Here is a 25,093-nt window from a genome sequence, read left to right on the forward strand (position 1 = left end):
TGTTTGACGAGTTTTTGTCACTATATTTCTATTTTTGTTTGGAGTTTTTGTCACTATGACGTATCCAATTTATCTCAATAAATGTGTAAATTTTGAGTCAATTTTTGCTTCTTTATAGTAAATATCGCGATGTTAAAGAAAAATGATAATTGTGAGAGATAATGAAGTAACTTCATTTATTCTTCTTTATAGTCAATTTCAAGACCAAATAAAAGAGAGCAGTTTTGATAATTGACTCGCAATCTTAACGGACATTTTTAAATTTAGCTGTCTAACTTGCTGTCCACACAACGATTCATTAACACCTCACTTTAAATTAATATTTCCAACTTTATTCTAACTATCACTTGTGCTTAAAAATATATATATAATGATGTGTTAATGAATCATTGATGAATAATCAATTTTGGAGAGCAAATCCTAACTCATTAGTAGAATGAGTTAGATTTTAAAATAGGAAAGAAGATTGGAACTAACTTGATATAATACGACGATTTTTCTAGGATATAATTATATTATATAATTGGCCATAAAAACAAAAACATATTCAAGAAAAAAATCATGTAACCAACTTCAAATTTATTAAAAATAAAACAAGTTTAAACGACAGAAAATTGATTCAATTTGTTTGACATTTTCTATAGTATGTTTGGTTCCAATATCAATATCTATCAACAACAAACAAGCTCAATAATCACATAATGTACAATATGCCAACTATTATCAAACATTATATTTATCCTACACACATATACATGCGCACTTGGATAACATAAAGTAGTATAACCCTTTATCAATGCGATATTTATTTTAAGTTGGGGAATTTGAGGACTCAACCATTTGGATTGATAACAAATAGAAAAATGAGGCCATAAATTATTCAGTTACCAAACACTAGTGTCATTAATTTCTTCTAACCAGGACCCTCTCACCTCTCAATCCACATTGTGCCTCTAGTATACTAGCCTTCCACCCTGTACCCTTGGAGGCATAACCTGCGATTTACCTCCCTCACGATACTCCAGGATAGGGGCGGTGGGGGACCCTTAAGGTTGGGGTTCAACCTTTTTTTTTTTTTTATACTAATGACTACATTTCTAGAAATAATTCCTACATAAGACAAGCCTAGTCTGAAAAAAAAATAAAAAAGAAACCATGGTCTTTATTTTCGGCATGATGGTCAATTTCACTTTTCTTCTCTTTTAATTGAGTTTTATGAATTCCAAAATTTGGATATAATTTATTAGGTATTTCTTTAAAAGTCAAAACGACTTGATTAAAGAGAGAGATAATATTTGCTAGTTTAAATCATGTTATTAACTCAACAAAACATTGAATCGCATGACTTAAAACATAGCTAAAGAACAAAAGTAGGTGATTTATCATTTGCTATCTCGCATAGATACCGTTCAATTACTAAGTATACTCAATATGTTGAAATGTCTAATAAAATATTAATAAATAATATCACATATACCTCTGATACTATCATTGGTAATAATCTTATTTAGTTGGACATATCAAACATTTTAACAGTATGGACATGTTCAATTAAACTCGACTTAGTATGATAAAACATAGTCGGAATAGAAATTCTTCATCTAGATTGATTACGTTAAACGTAATAGTAAATGCTCAGAAAATAACAGACACATTTGTAGGTTTTTTTATGCAGTCACTAATGCATGTTTAGACTATTATTATCCTACTTATTCACTTTTTCTTTTTCTTTTTCTTTTTCTTTTGCATTTAATTTTTATTTTAAATAATTTCAATGAGTATAGAGATTATAATTTATACATTGTTTGATGACGTAGTAGCGAATAATTTTAAAAAATAGGGAAGAACTTTAGTTTTTTTACTTGAAATGTATAACCAGTATCCTACCGAAGTAGGTCACGATAGGTACGCTTTGCTCCCGCTTTCAAAAAATATATTAAAATTTAAAAAAAATTATAATAAGTAATTAATTCATTTTAACTCTAATGAATATTGGTGGTCTACGTTCCAAGTAGTTATTTTTTACTGCATCGACTATTAGAAGTAATGTTGATTTACACGCAGAGTTATTTCTAGAAAGAAATAATGGCAGCTGATCTGCTAACACTATTGTGCCTTTGAATATTGTAATAAGATTGAATATTTTCCCGCTTCATTATTTATAATCATTTCTTTTGTTCCATCAAATTCTTAAATTCAAGATATCTCCCGAGATAACAAAGCATTTCCTCAATGTGTTGGTGGACCAACTCATCAAATTTCCAGCAAAAAAGAATCCATACACTTGATATTCTTTGATTATTAACAGCATTTCAAAAGCGTCCAAATCAATGAAAGTCATAGTCAATGCAAAATTTGACATTTCGAACAATGCCTTGAAAATTTAGATAAAAGGTGACAGAATTTCAATTATGTCTTTCTCACTAATAATCATCCAAAGGTATACAAAGTCAAGAAACTTCATTGAAGAATTTCAAGTGTTCATGCACACTAGACTTGATTTTCATAAAGGTGGTTTGATGATATGAATTAAACTAGTTGTACATCCTTGACTGACATCAAGAATGACCCCCTAGGTGGAAGGAATCTGGACAGCGATGAGATAGATGTATTTAAAATTAATGATGTAGATTGCTGCTATATAAAAGAGTGTAAACTTATTATCAACCATGATATACATATAACATGATTGGATATGATATATATTCTAAGTCAAATCAGGAGCAAGACATGTCTTGCAAAACCTTTGTTTTCATTAATTTGTCCGAGAGTCATGCTAGTAGTCTTATCGTGTGCACCATGATAGGACAGAATTATTCTTTTTAATCATGTAAAATGTCTTATTTGCTTCGGCTCATTAACACATTCTTTTATTAAATGTTTAGGTTTTTTCTGCTCTAACTAGGTGACAGTAATAACTTTAGATTTTGTTTATTTCATTTTATCTAAAGAGAAATTTGGCTTTTCCGTTCCCAACCTTTGCAAAATATAATAAATCTACTCAACCTTTTTTTAGCATAAAATTCCATGTATATTGTCCATTGAATGGCAGATTTGTTATTATCTTTAAGAACCCAAAAAAAGAAAGTAGTAAATCAACAACAAAAAATAAGGAAGAAAACTACAAAAGGAGTCTCATACTTTTCAAAGAGTGAAAATAAATCCAACTTAAGACCGTTAAATACATATTAAAAAATATATATATATAATTTCATTTTCCCCAATCAAACTCATTGATTCAAATAAACGTTTGTTCAGAGCATCCCCATTAACGATATCCATCATAGGTGGTACAATTTCATCGAAATATGTTGGTAATTAAAGTAAAATAAAGCTAATATGATGTACAATGGCACTCTATATTTCTAGACATAGCAATAAATGTAATACAACTAGCGCAATATTCACAAACGATAATTTAATAGACTTGAGTATTTATATTGTGAGTATGAACCAACTTTTGTTGAACCTTTAAAGTTTTCCACTTTTTTCAAAATTTATATTTCCAGTGTAAAGATTATACATGAAGATATGAAAAAATTATCAGATTATTTTTCATTATGTGAAATTATTTTCCTTAATAATTGAATAATTCATTCCTCTCTTTTCTTTTAGAGTTATTTGTAGTTCTATAAATATGGTCTTCTACTTTGTAATAATGACATAAATTTATAGATATATTTATAATATTCTAACATGATCGATATCATAGCAAATTTGTTCTTGGATTAATCTTGCGATTGTTTTCGTTCTCAGGCGAGTGAGGCCTTATGCCGCTCGGCTAAAAATCTTTATATTGCTCCGAAGAACTTTACCTTCTACCTCACTCTAAAATTATGGTTCTACGCGAAATTGAAAATCTAAAATTATGGTTTCAAATTGCAAATCCTAAAGTCCAAATCAAGAAACCTTAGAGCCCACATCAAATTGCAAATCTTAATCCCTTGTTTTGGGGAAAAAATAAAGTAAAATAAAATAAAATCAGTCGCAAATGAGTGAAGCCATATTTGAAGCGGTCAAATTTGACTGCTTGTTGCAACCTAGTTTTCTGGCTGTTTCTTGCTATTGTGATACAGTTTCTTCCTTATTTTCTGGTCATTGTTGGATGTTGTTCCATCAGAAGCTGTTGTGAATTGAAAAGGGCGATTGTTCAACTTCTGTCATGTATCTATTAAGGGCTTTTCCGTTAGATTATGCTTCAATTCCACTAAGACGTCACTGAATTATGATTGTTGTCGGCCTTTCAAGTTTGAATTAGGGTATTATGGTTCTTGCAGGATTTCTGCTTTGAGTATTTTTCAATTTTTCCGTAGAATTGCATGTTTACCCATGAACTTTTTCATATGTGCATGTTTGTCCTTAATTTTTCAAATTTATGCAAGTTAATCATATTACTTTAAAATCAAATTTAATTTCATCACATTTTCTAAGTCTCTTAATACTCCTGGATTCTTGATATTAGGTTCTTTGGCTCCATATTTGAGTTGATTAGGGGTAATCCCATGGATATTTAGAACATTAATTTTCCTATTCGTGGAATGTGATCCTCAAGTCTTGATGATGATCATGGTGGATAATGATTTTCTTTTACACCAACTTCTAGTTCAGGGCCGGGCGTAGACTTTTTGTGCTGTGAGGGCTAAAATTAAAGTGTTATTTAATATATATATATATATATATATATATATATATATATATATAATATTAATGAAAATAAGTTAATACACATTTTGATACTTTGAAAACATTTCATAATTATATCATTATAAATATTGTTAAATGAATTTTGCTACTTATATAGTTTTGTTTACCATTCAGTTGATAAATGTTGAGCTGATAGCGAGAAAATTAAATTGAATATAGGAAGTAAGTGAAATTTAAATTTAATGCAAAAATAATTCGAAAGTAATTCAAATTATATTTAATCTGTAAAGATCATAAAATCTTTGACATTATACTCCATATAAAATTTCTTAATAAAATGATGCAATTATATTGAAAAATTTATCGTGCAAAGATAATAAACGTTAATGAGATAATTGAATTTTTTTTAAAGAAAATACGAGTTAGACGTCACTTTTAAGACTTATGTTTGACATATTTAATTATTTTCGATATTCGTTTGGACCATTCAATATAATTACCATGTAGTTCTCGAAATAAGCTTCTAAATGACGTAGGTGATTTGTAGATTCGGATAGTATACAATCATCGACGAATTTTGAAAATTATCATATTATCGAAATATTAGTTTGGAACTTTTTATTTTGATGCGTCATAACTTTTGCTACTACTAATCATTTTGAACACTATTAACGAGCAAAAAACAATGCCATGAGCACTTTAAAATGTATTAAGAATGCAATGTTTTTTACTTCATTTGGCATCCCATAATGAATGAGTCAAAGTATAATCAAAACAACTATTTTCTAGAAAAAAAAATGCTCAAAAATTTTGTAGGGTCATTTGACCCGATGTGGGTCCGTCCCCTATTCTAGTTCATGGCTTAGTCGACATGCAACATAAATGCAATTTTGAAGTACCATTTAAGTCTTGAAACTTTGATTTGCTTGATGTCTTGGAAAGGACGATTTGTTATAATCAATTTAATTTTCAAACTCAATTTAATTTTTTTTTAACTCCATAGTGAGATTGAGGGAGATGTTAAAATATGAAAAGATTATAAGATTGTTATTCATAATAGCTTTCTAATTGTGTGAAATTATTTTCCTTAATGATTTTCAAACAATCTTTTCTTTCTTTACTATTTTGAGAGACACTTGTAGTCCTATACATAAGGAGTTCTACTCTTTAATAGTGACACGTGTTAGAATATAGACTTAGGGTAATTAGTACATAACGTTCCTACCTTTTAATATTATTGTGTAAAACGTTTTTACCTTTTATTTTTTAGCATTTTCACTCTTAATTATACCTTTGATTGCTCAAATAGTCATTCCGTCCATATTCTGTCAATTTCTCTATTAACCAAAAAAAATCAATTTGACCACATTTTTAAAGGGCGGATTGATAACTTTATATTTATTGCATTAAACTATCAAAATAATTAAATTTTAAAACTAAAAATTCAAAAATAAAATAAAATTGATTTTTCTCTTTATCACCCCCATCCATCCGCAGGCCAACCCAAATCAATCATTCCACCCATCTCTCACCACCAATGCCAACGCAAATCACTGACGTGTGCGCACAGGAGGGGTGCAAATCTCGGACTGAAATAGCTTTCGGATCTTGAACTTGGGTGCGGGCGCGACCTGCGCATAAAAATGTCGGACCAAACAAGGCAAAATTTGCCCCTTCGGAGAGCCCACGTTTTGCAATTTTTTTTGCTTTCTCCAATGACTTTTGAGTTTTTGAAACTGTAAAAACTCCAATGGATTCCCAATGGTCATAATGTTAATGGGCAGTATGCCTATAAAAAGGCTCATTCTCCAGCAACCTAACACACTCGAAAATCTCACCAACATTCTTGCATACACAGTTTCTTCTTTTCTGCATTTCTTGTCCAGTAAGATCTTGTTCTTGTGGTGATATTGTTCAGAGACTAGATCAATTCGCCAGAGTAGTGTCTGCGGTACTCAGATTCTACTATATACCGTTGTATCATGGGAAACAGACGCTCGAATTAAAACTCAAGCACGTACGGTGAGAGGACGAATCTGTTTTAAGGACACTGTGTTTACACAGGCCTCGGGTTAAAAATTTATATGAAGTTATAAGCATGTCGTTAAATTTTATTTTGTTTTCTGAAATTTCTGTTAATTTTTAGTTTTCCTGTTTAGATTTATTAAATTAACGTGTTTTACATAACTTAATATAATTTAGTTCTAAATTAGATTAATATATTGTGGTTTATGATAATTTAATTTATTGTGTAATTAACTAATATTATAAATCGGTATGAGAAAACTCGGTATCATTCCACCAACATAATTTTCAACAAATTTAAAACAGATTCTATACAGATCGGTAGTAAATAAATTTTATTTTATTTTATTGAAATAAACAAGTTGTTTATTAGAAACTAATATTTGTTTCATTTTCAGAAATGGCTACCGAACCAACCAACATGGATGTGACCCAAACTGCTCTTGCTGGAAATCAGGATACGAGCTCTACTTTAGCTCAAGGGCCAAGCTTCGTTATGACATAGACTGTGGCTAAGTTGTCAAGTCATGTTGTGAGTCAAACTATGGCTCCAACTCTGCCGATTAATCATGGAGAAAAATCGGAGAAATTCAATAGCTTGAATTTCAAGAGGTGGTAGCAGAAAATGATATTTTATCTGACTACCTTGAATCTTGCGAGATTCTTGACTGAGACTACTCCAAAACTCAATGAGGGTGAAGGAGATGTGCAAGCAGTTAGTGCACTTGATGCGTGGAAACATTCGGACTTCTTGTGCCGAAACTATATTATGAACAGCTTAGCAGATTTGTTGTACAATGTGTATAGTACTATGAAAACTGCTAAGGAGTTATGGGAGTCTTTGGATCGAAAATATAAAACTGAGGATGTTGGAGCTAAAAAGTTCATTGTCGGCAGGTTCCTAGACTATAAGATGGTGGACTCCAAAACAGTTATCAGTCAAATGCAAAAACTCCAAGTGATTCTTCATGAGATTCATGCCAAAGGGATGAGTTTTAGTGAAACTTTTCAAGTGGCTGCAATTATTGAAAAATTGCCCCCCGCGTGGAAAGATTTCAAGAATTATCTGAAACACAAACGAAAGGAAATGAACGTTGAAGAACTAATTGTTAGACTTCGAATTGAAGAACACAATAAAAGTTCCAAAAAGAAGTGGTTCAATCCTGGTGTGGCTAAAACCAATGTTGTAGAGCATGGTCAAAGTAGTAAGACCCACAAAAACAAGTTTGGGCCATCCGGTGGCAAAGGGACAAAGCTAGGACTGAAAGGTGAAATTTCTAAGAAGAAATTTCAAGGAAAATGCTCCAATTGTGACAAAGTAAGCCACAAGTCTTCGAAGTGCAGATTGCCAAAGAAGAAGAAGAAAGAAGCAAATATGGTTGACTACATGGCACATGATGTGTCTGAAATCAATCTCGCAGCCTTAAATTCTGAAGTGAACATGGTGAGTTCAAACCCAAAAGAATGGTGAATTGAAACCGGTGCTACGAGACTCGTGTGCTCTGATAAAGAGTTATTTGCTATATTCGAAGCAATTGAGAATGGAGAGAAGTTGTTCATGGGAAATTCAGCAACTTCTGTGATCAAGGGTCAAGGAAAGGTTGTTCTGAAGATGACCTCGGGAAAAGAGCTGACTCTTAACAATGTGTTGTATGTGTCGAAAATTCGCAAGAACCTAGTGTCCGGGTCGTTTTTGAATAAGTATGGTTTTCGCATTGTATTTGAGTCAGACAAAGTTATTTTGTCTAAAAGTGGAATGTTTCTCGAAAAAGGTTATGTTTTCGACTGTATGTTCAAATTGAATGTAATGGTTGTTAAACCAAAAATGAATAAAGTAAACTCTTTTGCTTACTTGCTCGAGTCTTCCAATCTATGACATGGTACACTAGAACATGTTAACTATGATACTTTACGTAGACTAGTTAACTTGAATTGTATACCCGAGTTCCACATTGATTCCAAATATAAGTGTGAAACTTGTGTTGAGACAAAATTGACAAAGTCATCCTTTAAATCAATCGAACGAAATACAGAATCACTTGATTTAATTCACAGTAATATACGTGATTTAAAATTTGTACAAATAAGAGGCGGCAACAAGTATTTCATTACTTTTGTCGACGATAGTACTAAATACTGTTATGTGTATTTGCTCAAAAGTAAGGATGAAGCTATAGAGAAATATATTCTCTATAAGAATGAAGTTGAAACGCAACTCAGTAAGAAAGTTAAGGTGTTGAGAAGCGATCGAGGTGATGAGTATGAAGCACCGTTTGCTGAATTCTGTGCGCAACACGTAATCGTACATGAAACCATTGCAACTTACTCACCGCAACAAAATGGTGTTGCTGAACGTAAAAATCGTATGTTAAAGGAAATAATGAATGCAATGCTAGTAAGTTCTGGGTTACCTCAGAACATGTGGGGGGAAGCTTGTTATCAGCAAATTACCTTTTAAATGAGATCCCCAAAAAGTAAATGGAAAAGACTCCTTATGAATTATGAAAAGGAAGAAAGTCTTCCTATAAATACTTACGAGTGTGGGGGTATCTTGCTAAAGTGGCTATCCTAACATCAAAGAAGGTAAAGATAGGCCCAAAAACTATAGATTGCATCTTCATTAGCTATGCACATAATAGTAGTGTTTATCGATTTCTTGTGTATGATTCTAAAATCCCAGAGATGCACAAAAACACGATAATGGAATCAAGAAAAGCTTCATTCTTTGAACATGTATTCCCATACAAGTCTAAAGAGGAAGTAAGCTCTTCTAAATGGACATATGAGACTATGGCTGAAAATAGTCAAGACCAAGAGTTAGAAGAGGAAATTGAGATTGAACCAAGATGTAGCAAAAGGGAAAGGACAGAAAAATCTTATAGTCCTGATTTTCTGACCTATATGTTAGAAAGTGAACCTCAAAACAATCAAGAAGCTGTGAACTCATCAGAAGAACCTCAATGGAAAGATGCTATTAAAAGTGAAATAGATTCCATATTGCAAAATTATACATGGGAGCTAGTAGATCTTCCTCCAAGAAGTAAACCACTGCAAATGGATTTTCAAAAACAAAATGAAAGCAAATGGAACTATCGAAAAGTACAAGGCCATGTTAGTAATAAAAGGTTACAGACAACGCGAAGACCTCGATTACTTTGATACATATTCTCCAGTAACAAGAATAACATTTATTAGGATCACACTTGAGATCGCCGTTCTACGAAATCTTGAAGTATATCAAATGGATATTAAAACTGCATTTTTGAATGGAGATTTAGATGAAGAAATCTATATGGAACAACCTGAGGGATTTTCATCACCAGGACAGGAAAAAAAGTCTGCAAATTGGTGAAATCATTGTATGGCTTGAAACAAGCTCCAAAACAGTGGCACGAAAAATTTGACAATGTCATGATGGAATGTGGATTTAAAATCAACGAGTGTGATAAATGTGTTTATGTTAAAAACACTGAAAATGGTTATGTCATTTTATGTCTTTACGTTGATGACTTGCTTATTGTTGGTAGTAACGATAAGATGGTCAAATCCACTAAAAATCTGTTAAATTCGAGATTTGACATGAAAGATATGAGATTAGCTGATGTTATACTTGGAATTAAAATTTCACGAACATCAGATGGGATCATTCTAAGCCAGTCACAATATGTGAGCAAAATTTTAGAAATGTTTAGTAAGGATGATTCCGGGATAGCTAAAACACTGATAGATACAAGTCAGCATCTATCCAAAAATAAAGGTGAAAGTATTTCTCAAGTAGAATACTCGAGAATTATTGGAAGTCTGATGTATTGGAAGTCTGATGTACTTGATGAGTTGTATAAGACCAGACATAGCCTACACAGTTAGTAAATAGAGTAGATACACGAGTAATCCAGGAGTTGATCACTGGAGAGAAATAATAAGAGTACTGAGATACCTTAGATATACTCGTAATTTTGGACTGCATTATACCAGATATCCAACAGTCATTGAAGGATACAATGATGCTAATTGGATATCTGATATAAAAGACTTAAGGTCCACTAGTGGATTTGTATTCACATTAGGAGGTGCTGCCATATCGTGGAAATCCTCTAAGCAAACGGTTATAGCCAGATCTACGATGGAATCTGAGTTTATAGCTCTAGATAAATGCGGTGAAGAGGCCGAATGGTTACATAACTTCTTAGAAGATATTCCAAGATGGTCAAAATATGTGCCAGCAATTTGCATATATTGTGACAGTCAATCAGCAATAGAAATGACACAGAGTAACATGTACAATGGTAAGTCTAGACATATACGTCGTAGACACAATACCATAAGACAACTACTCTCAACTGGAGTTATCATTATTGACTATGTAAGGTCAAAAGATAACATTGCGGATCTGCTAACCAAAGGGTTAAATAGAGAGTTAGTTGGTAAATCATCGAGAGGAATGAGACTTAAGCCCTAGGACGGATAAGTCAATACAAAGGAAACCCAACCTAGTTGACTGGAGATCCCAAGATCTAGGTTCAAAGGGACAACCTAATTGTAAAAACTTGATTAAATCACTTGGGGGATGTTACCTCATGTTCATTCCTATGATGTAACAGTGATGTCCGTCAGGATGAAGGATAAGTAGTAGGCTTTTAATGATTCTTATGCATCGTAAATCGAGCTAAGTAATGCAGGTTACTTGTAATAAGAAATCACCTATGTGAGAAAGAAGTGGGACTGCTTCTAAGAGAATTGTGTGGGGCTCAATTCTTAGAAACTCTCACAGAACCAGATATATGTTCATGGCCAAAACGAACATAATAATAAGAAATGAATAGTGTTAGGAAGAATCCTGTGTGAAGTATATCATCGTTTACACAAACGGCAGAACAGTTCAAGGACAACGCGTCTACTGGTCAGCTAGTAAAGTAAATATACTTTCACAAGGGAAGGTTCAAAGGGTAATACCTACCTATCCTATGCAGGTTTCAACCGTTGAACTTTATCACCAAGTCTCTCGTGTCACGTTTCCGTGTCTCTCCCAATTTTCATTTATGTGGGGGATTGTTGGAAAAATGAGTAAATGGGTCACTTTTGGCATAAGTTTGAGTGGGACCCGTTAGTCTGATTTGAAAGATCAAAGTTGATCTGTGTTCTCCTCCGTGAGAGCATCGAAACCATATATTTACTTACCAAAATTGATTAATGGATGAATGAGAAATTGGAGCTCAAAGTTGGCCATTGGAAGATGATTTATGTGGGAAAAGTGACATTTGTCCCACATAGGAAAATGAAGAAAGCACGAACCACTTTATATATGCCTACACTTTGAAATGGTGTAATCATGTGTAGCATAGAGACTCTCTCCACGTGCGCGTACAGAGGGTGCAAATTTCAGACCGAAATAGCCTTCGGACCTTGAACTTGGGTGCGAGCGCGACTTACGCACACGAATGTCGGACCGAATAAAGCAAAATTCGCCCCTTCAGAGAGCCCATGTTTTTGCAATTTTTTTTTTTTTATTTTGCTTTCTCCAATGATTTTTGAGTTTCTGAAACTATAAAAACTCCAATAAACTCCCAATGGTCACAGTGTTAATGGGTAATAACTCCAATGGACTCCCAATGGTCACAATGTTAATGGGCAGTATGCCTATAAAAAGGCTCATTCTCCATCAATCTAACACACTCGAAAATCTCACCTACATTTCTGCATATACAGTTTCTTCTTTTCTGCATTCCTTGTCCAGTAAGATCTTGTTCTTGTGGTGATATTGTTCGGATACTGGATCAGTTCGCCAGAGTAGTATCTGCGGTGCTCAGATTTTACTATATACCGTTGTATCCTGGGAAACAGACGCTCAGATTAAAACTCAAACACGTACGGTGAGAGGGCGAATCTGTTTTAAGGACACTGTGTTTACACAAGCCTCGGGTTAAAAATTTATATGAAGTTATAAGCATGTCGTTAAATTTTTTTTTTTGTTCTCTGAAATTTCTATTAATTTTCAGCTTTCATGTTTAGATTTATTAAATTAATGTGTTTTACGTAACTTAATATAATTTAGTTCTAAATTAGAATAATATATTGTGGTTTATGATAATTTAGTTTATTGTGTAATTAACTAATATTATAAACCGATATGAGAAAACCCGATATCATTCCACCAACATAATTTCCAATAACACCAACTATCCATTATCCCCAATTCCAAAACCCTTCACCCACATTTTTGCTAACCCGTGTATACCCGATGAACTTCAGATTTTCAGCTCCACTAAATAATGAAAAAGCCATTTCTTCCAAATTAAGCAAACCTATAAACAAATGCAATTTGAAAATCAGTTTTCACATGTTTAACCCTATTTTTGCATTTGACCACTAAGCTCTGGATTCCCCGGCCTCGACAGATGCATTTGACACTTGTTTTTGCACCTGCAAATGGAAATGATTGAGATTTGCAACGAAGACGATGATGGAATGATTAACCTGTAGCATTTAGAAACAGGAGAATGAATATGGTTGTTGGTAATTTGCTTTGGATTTTTAACCTATTTTTATTTTTTATTTATTGGAAAATGAGTATGGGTGCTAGTGAATACGGTTACAGTGCCTGTGTGGGTGTTGGCGTCGACAACTGTTAGCAATTTGCTTTGACCCTGATGGTCAGAGATGGGAAGAATGATTTTGGTTTGGGTTGATTTTGGGTTACGATGATAAGAAAATCATTTTTTAATTATTTAATAGTTTAATGTGGTAAAATGTGGTCAAACTGATTTTGATAGAAAATGGACGGAAAGACTATTTGCGAAACCAAAGTTGTAATTAAGGATGAAAATGTCGAAAAATGAAAGATTAGAATGTTTTGCACAATAATATTGAAAGATAAGAATATTACGTGCTAATTACCCTATACATTTATAATGAAATAGCAGTATATAGATTAGACGCACTAATGTAGATCCACTCACAGGCGAAAAAATCTAATGGAAAACATTGTGATATTATTAATGGGTTTCTTCGGTTATTGAGACGAAACCCAAGTGAAACAAGTGCTACTAAATCATTACAAAAGTGATCGAATTAAAATTAGAAATCACTTGTGTTCTAATAATTCCTCATTTTTTGTCTTTCAATTAATCCTATGGATCTTAAGATTGGTACATTTTTCTGAATCCTGTAGTTTACTCCTAAGTTTGTATTTCTATTTCATAGGGTTGTTGAAGTGAACAAGAAAAACTTACATCATATCGTTCTAAGTCAATTGATTAATATAGAAATTTAGTGCAAAGTTGAGACATTAATTTCCACTAACTTGACCCTCCTCTCACAATACTAACGACTACATTTCTAGACAATCCCCCACAAAGGACAAGACTACTTTGACAAAAAACTTGGTTGGCATTATCCCAATATTAGATATGTCAAATTTGTTTCATTTGAGTTTATGACTTCCAATATTTGGGTATCATGATTAGGTTAGTTCTTTAAAAATGAAAGTGATTGATTAATCAGGAAGAAATGTTATGTTATCTTTTGAGTTTTCGTGTTGAGTTTAAAAGAATAGATTTCAATTCGTTTAAAAAAGCAATAGTTACTAGTACATTTGACTGAACTATACCGAGATAAAAATCAACAGTTCAATCACCTTCTAGTTATGTTTAATTGGTTATGGGTATTAATATTGAGAACTAATCGATTATAGTAAGATTCTCGAATCTATGTAAAAATAAAAATCACTTATATTCCAATATTTTTATTTTTTAAAATCATTTTATTAGTTGAATATTGAAATAGTAGTTGGTGTACCATGCACATGGTGTTTGGCTGCCCATTATTTCGAATTATAATGGGTGGAATAGTATAGTTTGGAGAATAAGTAGTTGAGAAATAATGAATTTTTTTTTTATTTACGTGTAATATTATTTTACGAAAGATTGTGTAATTGAAAATATAAAAAACGAAAATGAAATTTAATTTAAAATTGTGCTGTTTGTCCAGGCTCAAAGTCAGGGAATTTAGCTTTTCTGTTTAATTTAATGGGGCCAAACGGGGCTAAATATAAGTTTTTTTTATTTTTTTTTATTTTACGTGTTATCATTTGAAATCCTGTTACGAATTAAGACAACTTTCTGTATTTAATCACATATTAAGCTTTCAAGCAGAGCCATCCATTTTGTTGCCTTTTTTGCAACAATTAAGAGAGAGAGAGACTTCGCCTTCAACTGCAGGCCGAAAATGACATGAAAGAAAGCCAAGCCTAGCAAGCTCACTAAATATAATAGGCTCGTTTGGTATGATTCTTGAGAAGTTAAAAGCAATTTTTGATATTGCAAAGTTGCTTATTTGACTAATTCTATGAAAATTCTTCTTCTAATTAATATTTTTTTAAAAGAAAACTCGTCCAATGTGACTTTTTTTGGAAGAGAACTTTTTAAAAATTAATTTCCAATTTAAAATTTTCAAGTAACTTCTTGTATTAAAAGTAAAAGTAACAGTCATGTCAAACAATATTGACGACGATACTTGAAATACTTCAAGTTGATAAAACAATTAATGCCGATTTGATACAAATTTTTAAAAATATTGACAACAGCATTCTACATTCTTTAAAGGATGGTATATTTACTCCACATTTTAATTACATTAAAATGTCATTAACCTTTATTCATTATTATCTTCACATCCATAGCTCTTTTTTCCTTGACATTCTCATTTTTAACATCTCGTTGATTGAAAAACCTTGTCCTTAATAATAATTTTCATCCAAAAATATTGTTGATGGCGCTTTAAAATAAGGGTCAAATATTTAATCATGTTTTTGTATTATTATTGTTTTTTTTTTTTTGCTTATTTAATATTACTAGCCCGTTTGGTACGAATTAAAATACGATTTTAATGTAAATCAAAATCAAACAATCAGTATAAATCACATCCTTCATTTCCACAACTTTTCAATCACACATTTCAAAAACATCTATCACAATCTACTAAAAAATTTAATTTTAATCCCCACCAAACACAATCTACAATAGAAAAATGAATCTATCTTTGTAGAAAAACCATAATAAGCAATAATTTATATTAATTTGAAAATAAAAATGCGATGAATTTAAGATATAAATGTGATAATGCACAAAATGAAACATCAGCGATTTCCAAAAATGAAGTGGAGAGAAAAGATTGAATGAAAAAATTGACCGTGTTTTAAACAAACAAATGATAGAATGTCATGTGAATATTATGTAATCCTTTATGTAAATCTTGATATACATGCAGCTAGGTCCTAGCGACCAAATATGGTCAAAAAGGAACCCTAATTGCAAAAGAGTAACAAAAATTGCAAGGCACAGAAAACCAATCAACAGCTCGAAAATAATTCAAGACACCTAAATCCGGCATGAAAGACTCACCCCTGACTAAGAATCTTTCAGCTAGTCGATAAAATCTGAGTTCTCTATATCACCTTAGTATGAAAGGATAAGATAGCAATCAAAAATAAACGCATGAAAAAATAAAAAAATCCACAAGCAAACAGATACTAAGAACACGTTTTTTCTTTCTTTAATGGAGTAAAGAAACCATAGTTTCTTCGAAAGAACGCCTATTCAAAAACCCAAAACTGTTAGGTACCGACTTTGCAAACCGAGCAATTTCTTGAAGCAACTTGACAAGAAACCTATTCTATTTTCTTTACTAGACCTTTGAACTTCAGAAAACTCTAGAACCCAGTCATCAGAAGTCACCTCGGGAGTTGGGACTGCTTATTTCTATCCCACTTCCAAGATAGGGAAAAATTGTGTTTAAATGCACCATCCTTTCTTACTGCACCTACTAATCTACCCATAGATCGAAATAAATTGAAGAAACGCCAAAAGGAAACCCAGCATTAAGTTCAGCGAATCAAGATTCCAGTTTACCATCAGATGAGCTCAACCCAGAAGAAATGACACCAATGCCTTGCAAGTTGAACGTCGACAAAATCTTTGGCAGTACTGGCAATATTTTCAGGGACGGCTTAGAATTGATATACTGCACAACAGCATCAAAAAAATTAAAGTTACAAATTGTAGGTACCTGAGCTTCAGTTTAGATCATATAGAGGCAATACAAGAGTCCTATATCAACAATATCTTGTACCTTTTGTAGATCCCTGTAAAAAGCACAGATTTCCTCCTGGGTAAGGCTACCCTCCTCATTATTTTCTTCCCAGCCCATAGAGCGTAAAAATGCGACCTCTTCTTCCTCTGAAAATAATGGATATGAGCTTGGATATTTCTTTCCATAGCAAAGACATTTTTGACTCTCAATAGCATCACCATTGCAGATCAAATCACCCCCCTCATCGGACAAGTGGCCTCCACTCGAGCTAACTGGAGATTGTGGGTCTCTAGCCTCAGTAGTCCTAGAAGCAGAGGAAACCTGTGTTTCAACAAGCTTCTCAGATACAGATGAAGATGGGGGCAAGCCAGGATCAGAAATAGATGTGGAATTTGCCTTAGACTTCTTCCTCATAAGGTTGAAAAAATCATTTCGGCTTTGTGCTTGAGAAGTGAGGCGCTTCTCCAATGCATTAAGTACGGGCTTGCCTTCAACTGTATGAAGGACCGGGTAGTGTGGGGGATGCCTAACTGCTGCAGATCCAGTAACTGATGGAGCAACAGAAAGTGAGGAATTTGTCATGCTACCACCCGTTGGGCTTAAGTTTTCCTTCACAGCAGGAGAGACGCCATTTCTTTCTCGCACTGGCTTGAGAACTTGAAGCTTCCCCATGCTAGATATCTTTGAAACATCAGGTTTCACGGCTGGACACCGTGAAGAACTGGTAACATGAGGATGCTGCTGATGGCCCACCTTAGTCTTCTGTTTGTCAGAAGAAATTGACACCTGAAACAAAGTTCAACAAGATCAAACCATATATAGTCATAAGCATCTACAAATATGTGGTGTCAAAAAAAAAAAAGGAAGCTGGCCAATCTAAATGGCAAAATTCCTAGAAACTGAGAAGCACTCAAGCAATTCAATTTATTGACAATTTAAATTAAGTTCATAAAATTTAGAAAGAAAATGTTCAGAAACAGAAGTGGAAGAATGACATTTTCCCTCACTCTTCAATTTGATTAATGCCACAGCTATTTCTGTCATAAAGATACATCTTATGCATTCTATAAACATTAATTGAGAATCACCCTAATACTTGCCTATCTTACGAGATGGCAAAGTTATTCAATATGCAAATCTATTGATAGTCCAGAAGAAATTTACCAAGCTCGTCTAAAATTTATCATCTTACTTTAACAGATATTCCAGAAGAAAACAAATTGGCACCAAGCCAAAGAAGAAATATCATATTCTTCCACACCTCTGCGTATTTTTAATTCTATTTTCTTGACTAAATTTGGGAAGTGTGCTTAATATATAACAGATACTGTAACAACTGATGCGTGCAGAAGAGAGTGAAAGTCTACCTCTTCCTCCATCTAGTTACTATACCTCTGTTAAAGAAAAATTAAAATAACAATGACAACAGCAGTCTCAAGAACAGTGTCAAAATAAAATGCATTAGATATAAGCATAGACAAGTCCCAAATATTCCAAAAAATATCAAATTTACATCATTGGTATAATTAGAAAAATATCATATTCTTCCACACCTCTGTGTATTTTTAATTCTATTTTCTTCACTAAATTTGGGAAGTGTGCTTAATATAAAACAGATCCTGTAACAACTGATGCGTGCAGAAGAGAGTGAAAGTTAACCTCTTCCTCCAACTAGTTACTATACCTCTGTTGCAGAAAAATTAAAATAACAATGACAACAGCAGTCTCAAGAACAGTGTCAAAATAAAATGCATTAGATATAAGCATAGACAAGTCCCAAATATTCCAAAAAATATCAAATTTACATCATTGATATAATTAGAAAAATAGCTTTGTATATGTTCAAGTACAGACACAGTTTAATAATAATTTCATCAATATTCTATATCTAGGTAATAAAGGACATAGACTATATTAAAGTAACTAATCAATATTTCCTACCAAAATGTGTCACTAAAAAACTGCAACAAACTTTTCCATAGAAGCATAAAATCTCATCAGTTGTCATCAGGCTGCTCTCTACTTCTTAACCTTAAGCCAAATTCTTCATATTTTCCCTCTCAATATCCTTGTGTGTCTACCACATACCAAGGGGGGAGCAAGTGAAAGAAACATGAGAATAACCACAAGGTAAACGGTTTTGTGTCTATCAAAAGCTCACTTCTTGCCTTTAGAAGACTAGTTAGAAAATGACCTAATCAGCTGGAGTCATTTAATTTATACAAGGACAATTCAAGTGATTCAAGTGATATATGTTATATCACTAGTTACAACTTCATGGCCAACATTATGCTCATCTTGAAAGGAAGGAATTAGTGGATATTTTCCTGTACATATTAACTAAGTGGCTTGCTATAAGGTGAAAAAACTTGAACTACCTTCGATAAAAATTGAACAGAGAAACTATCATAGTCAAGGGGAGGTGAATGGTGGGGTCAAAATTATCTATTAACATATTCTCATTGGAGAAACTATTCAGATGTCCCCCTTAACATTTTGACACGTCACAAAATATTATCTACTTGCTGAGGAAGACATATACTGATATTTCTTACATCATGAATGAGAAAATACTTCTTTTGGCCATTATTGTCACCAATGAAAACGAAACTCATACATAAGTTGAGTACAACCACATCCATCCCTCCAAAAAAAAAATTTAAATAAATAAATGATTAAAAAGAAAAAAGTTCAACAAAGAAAACCAGTGGTTAATATACAATTTTCAATACTCTGATTCAGGTACAGACTCCAACAAAACACATACGATGTTTCTCTCTCTAGAAAGTGGCAGAAATGAAGAAAAGAAAGCTTCAAAGTGTATCTCTCTAGGAATAAATTTTTTTTAAATTGTAGTAACATTACAGTAGTGGGAAAAGTTTAAACTTAGCAAAGCATGTTTTTGATGACTATAGACTTCAAAAATTATCCATTACAGGCCTAAAAGGTAAATAAACAACCATCAAGGTGAAGAAGAAAACCAAGGTTGAGAGAAGCAGTTGGGAGGCACGAGTTCTACTGTGAAATTGTTGATTTTAGTGAGAAAAATTGGCGCCTTAATCAAAGATTATCATTTTGCACATTTTATCATCTCAGTTATGAATTCTCCCAACTTTCATTCATCCATTCTAGTAGCCTTGATCGAGGTTGGTTGGGTTACGATGGTAGAAGTAGGTGAAATGACGATGGTGGTCTTGCGATGTTGTGCGACTGAAGGGAAACAAAATGAATACAAGTGAAACTCAAAACTCAACAATAGACTAAGTTCAGCTTTTAGTTGCCCCCAAAAGGCAGTAAAAATAAGAAGAAACAATGAAGTGCCTAAACTTCCTTAAGTAAAACAACATTATCTGTTTTTCTGCTATGATAAAAAAAATAAAATAAAATAATGTAGCATAATCCACCAACCTTCTGAATATAGAAGACCACAGTATTAGTAGCTTCCTCTATTTAACACTCGTATGAAAATGATAAACTTTCAGGCGGAGATAAAATATTAACTTAATTGGCTTATGCTTCAGTACTAGTTTTAGGAATTATTTTTCATTTTTCATTTTTTTTAGTATGAAAATGATAAACTTTCACTAAGCATCATGCAGGCTAGCTGCACCAAATTAGGCGTGAAAAGGATAATTACAGTAAATAAAAGCTAATAATGTTATTCACATATCTTCAATATTTACGAAAAGAAAAGTATAGGCTATGCGTAAATCTATGTGCATAAAACATACGAACTACAATTACATAAAAGACTGAAGCAACAACCAAAATATACATAGTATATTAATTCGAGGTCCACATAAGTATTGGAGTGAAAACCAGGAGAGCAAGTGTAACTGAATGTCTATACAAAGACAAGGCTCAACACTTAAATACAGGGATAATGATTGTCCATTTATCTAATGATCACACGACTTTATAACCAAATCTGTCAATTTATAAATAGATTTCTCATAAAGGATATTTTCACTGTATTTCAGGGATGATAGATATGAAGTACACCTTAGAACATGAGAAACACTCCAGTTTTACCAAACATGAAGAACGGAAGTCTACAATCTAATGGAAGGTTCTTTATTTATCTAACTATAGAGTATCCTTCAATAGCTCATTTCAGTATGTTCAATTCACTTCGTAAATCTAGAAATTTGGATAAGATATTTCCATTTATCTATAGAAGAAAGTACACTCATTTTAAAAAGTGAAAACTTGGATGCAGGATGATTAAATCCCTTTTCGAACCACGTATTTTCTCTGTTTTTCAAGCTTACATCTTTACTTAGGCTAGCACATGAGTCTCGCACATCAAATTGTCCTCATTTACGTGGTCTTCGCGCGTATTTTTTTGATTATATGAACTTATGTGAGTCATCAATCATCTAATATTCTATGGCCAAACTTCTTGTGTCGTGTAACTGATGAATCAATGGTCTCTTCTATCTAAAAACTGAGCAGGATTCAAAAACAATAAAACAAAGAAGTATTGCTCTCTTACCAATGCTTTTGGCAAAGATGGCGTCACAGGAATCAATTGTTTAGATTTTCTGATGGCACGTTCTTCAAGCCTCTGAGTTCCAGCAGATAACTACCCAAATAAAATGGTGAATAAGCATAAGAACTTTCTATGTTATCCCCAAGCAAATGGATAAATGAACCTACCTGAGGAGTAGTCTGAGTGCGAGGAGGCCCCTGAGCCACAGCTTCAGCCATATTGAGACCAGTGGTCATGCTCAATGCCATGGTGGCAGAGTTTAAAGGAGGGGCTTGCTGGGAGGAAACTCCAGTCCCGCTACTTCCAGCTAACACAGGCACCTCTGCCAGAGCTGATGTCCATTTTTCACCACCTATCACGGCTGAGGTACCAACTGGTAAGCTCTGAATGACAGCACTCAAACCGGGAGAAGCAACTTTTACAACATCAGGAGCAGCTGATCTTTCTTCTGCTCCCAGGGAGGGAAAATCTCTTTCAAATGAGGCTTTGTTCACACTGCCAATGGGACTGTTTTTGCTAACCAACCCATTGCTATTGTTTCCACTGGCATTGCTAGAGTCAATTAAGATTTTCTTAGGCCAGGTATCTCCATGTTTCCTAGAGACCAGTGAGTGCGAAAGTCTTAACCCATCCCTTTCAAAACTAGTAGACAAAATTTTCCCTAACTGGTCTGAAAAGTCTTGCCGCCTACAGTCCCCAAAAACTGATCTTTCTTTGTCACCAGAATCATATGCATCCTTCTCCCATACCCCATCTCGGTGGTTTCTATTGAAACTATTGTAAGACCTCAAGTGAGTCGAACCATTACTACTAGAACTACGGCGAAAATAAGAGGAAGTAGTTCTGCCAGAACCAAGTGATCGCCCTAAATCATGACCATTACTATTCACTGAAGACCTATTTCTTGCGAGCTTCAATCCAGTATTATCATCTAAAACAACAGAAACACAGTTAGATCCCAGCATAAACCAATTAAGAAGAAGACATTTGATACCATTTGATACCAGATGCTTCAAAAGGATGATTAAGATTACCTGAATGCAATGTAGAGCCACCACCAATCAGACTCCCAGCATTTTTCAACCATTCCGGTACTAACGTGGGCTCACTTCTTTCCATGACTAGTGCCAAACATGATCATAAAAAAGAATAAATGACTTGTCTTGTTCAAATTAATGACCACACATTCAACTCCACGCATTAACGATTGGTAACTGCCAGATTTCCCCACCCAAATAGAAGTGAAAGCATCTTCACCAAGTTAACCCAAACGTATTTTAACCTGAAATCTAGTACACACTAATCCTACTTTCCCTAACACCAAAGTCCTTGGCGCACTAGCATCAACTCTACCAATCAAAAATTCAAAAGTTGCCCATCCATTCCTCCCAAGAAAACCATTCTCAAATAAAAGAATCAGAACTGTTCTATACAGGGTCAATAGGGTTTTCTTTTTCTCTCTGTACAATTTATATACGTGTGAAATCCAATCAACAAGAAATCTACTGACATTATTAACAATGCCAAGCTTCTGCAATCTTTTCAATGCCCAGAACCGGTATCAACAAAGGCTTCTCAAGAGGTCCATGTTCAAGAAAAAAACACGCCAAGAAGACCCTCATCGCACTAACAGAAAATTTAAACAATACCCTACTCCATGCATAAAATTTGGAAAAACCAAACAATTCTTCAAGAACCACTTGTATGAAAACCAGAGATACTATAAAAGCCCAGAACCCAAAATCATCCAAAGACGACAAAAAATCCCAAAAGTTCAAGAAAAATCCGATTGGGTTCAGCAGTCCGGTTTTGTGCGAAACTACCAAAAATGTCTAAGCGTTGAAGATTAATAGGAATACCAACTGACCCAGATTTTATTAAAGAAGAACAATATACCCCGAAGTCTTATGTGTAGAGAAAAAAACCCTAGTCTTTCTCGCCGCCTCGAGCTGTTTGTTTCAGAGCCTTAATATTTGTGTATGCAAATTTCAAGAGAGAGAAGGCCCAATCTGTTTCCTTTTCCAATTTCTGGTCTCTTTATATACTGTGTGACGAGTAAAATGAAGATGATTGTTCGTGTGTTTTTGTAGAGAAAGGAGATTATAGATAGAGATTTGCGTGTATATGTATGCTTGTTTAGAGGAAGTTGTGTTGTGTTTTTGTGTCTCTTTCCCTTGTGTGTGAAGGATTTGGGAAGAAATTCATTTTTAGCCCTATTTGTTTATTTGATTTTATTTTTTTATTAAAAAAATATATATCTATCCCCACAGAAATTATTAAAATTTATTTTTCTTTAAATTCATTTTCAATCACAAATTTTTCAATAAAATAATTTTTAACATGAATATATTAAATTTTCACACTTTTAATCACATATTCTCCGAAAATTCTTTATTTACACAAATTTCATTCCAAAAAAATCTACATCATCGAACTACCCTTATGTATATTCATTTTTTAAAAGCTATATATGCTTGAAGTATTGACACAAACATATAACTATAAAAGATAATAGATAACAACAAAACATAAAATCAAATCAAATCAATTTTCAATAATATTTTCTTGTTCGATGGATAGATGATGTTTTGATGACAACTCATACAACATACGCTTCTCACGAGCTTTCGTAAGAATATCAATTGTCTGATCAAGAGATGGTGCTTGACAAACATCGAATTTCCTCCACATCACTTTTTCTCTAACAAAACACAAATTCAACTCAATGTGTTTGATTCTATAGTGTAAAACTAGGTTAACAGATAATACCATTATACTTAAATTGTTACATTTTTTCAAAGGCAAAGTTGATAACTTAACCTCAAATTAGTTAGTAGAACTTGCAACCATAGAATTTCTATTGTTGCATTTGCTAAACTTAACTCTCAAATCAGTTAGTAGACAATGCAACCATAAATTTTCTGTTGTTACATTTATTAAACTTCGATACTCAACCTCTGTTGAAGACTTATAAATGGTTTGTTGCTTCTTTGAACTCCAAGAAACCAAATTTCCTCTAGATATACATTTTACCTTGATGTAGACCTTTTGTTATCAAGATTAGATGCCCACTCTACATCTAAGTGCCCTGCAATGAAGAGATTAGATGGCTTATTGTCCTTGAGTAACATGTTAAGATAGATGATCCATTTGAGATACCTAATGATTCTTTAACATCTCTCCAATTAGGTTCATTTTTGTGGTGACTATGAGATATGAGGCCTTGATTTTTATGGTGACAATATGCAATGTTTAGTGGTGGTGAGTTGAATAATAGTACAGATTGATGGTTGCAATGCAAATCAGAATGATGACAATGGTAACGAGGTGGTGGTGGTGGTTGTGGAGGCTCGATTTCAAGCATGGTGGTGGTAAGTGGGCTAGCCTACAATTTTGCAAGTGGTTGATTATGGTGGAGACAAACAGGGACAGTCTAGTAGTGGCGTAGATGGTAGAAGATGGTGCAAATTGTGACTTAGTGAAAATTGGCAACGGTGGTAAAAACAACTCGTAAAATGTGCATAACACAGTGTTGCACATGTAAAACATTGTGTTACAAAGTGTAACAGTTTTATTAAAAAAAAAAAGTGAAACAATGGAGTAAAAAAAAAATAACAAGGAAAAATGGTATTTAAAAACAGTAGTTTGTCTTAAAAAAAAGGGTAATTATCACAAAATATTCTTACCTTTCAATATTATTGTGCAAAACGTTCCTACTTTTTATTTTTTTTTTTGCATTTTCATCCTTATTTACATTTTTCATTGCCAAAATCATCATTTTTCATCTATTTTGTCAATTAAAAGCTATGAAATGATGAATTACCTTCATATTTAAACAAAAAAAAA

At 33.2% G+C, this 25,093-nt stretch overlaps 1 protein-coding gene across 1 annotated transcript; it reads right to left on the minus strand.

Annotated features, from left to right (window-relative positions):
* Nucleotides 1-16,008: 16,008 nt before the first annotated feature.
* Nucleotides 16,009-23,415, minus strand: LOC111383611. Its single transcript, XM_023007728.1, has 5 exons — nucleotides 22,282-23,415; nucleotides 21,415-22,178; nucleotides 21,251-21,340; nucleotides 16,795-17,541; nucleotides 16,009-16,686 (listed from the first exon to the last, which is right to left on the minus strand). The coding sequence occupies exons 1-5, from the start codon at nucleotides 22,364-22,366 to the stop codon at nucleotides 16,558-16,560; spliced, it is 1,815 nt and encodes a 604-aa protein (XP_022863496.1). The 5' UTR covers nucleotides 22,367-23,415; the 3' UTR covers nucleotides 16,009-16,557.
* Nucleotides 23,416-25,093: the final 1,678 nt, after the last annotated feature.

Source organism: Olea europaea, unplaced genomic scaffold (genome assembly GCF_002742605.1).
Source record: "Olea europaea var. sylvestris unplaced genomic scaffold, O_europaea_v1 scaffold2724, whole genome shotgun sequence".
In the NCBI taxonomy this organism is placed as follows: Eukaryota; Viridiplantae; Streptophyta; class Magnoliopsida; order Lamiales; family Oleaceae; genus Olea; species Olea europaea.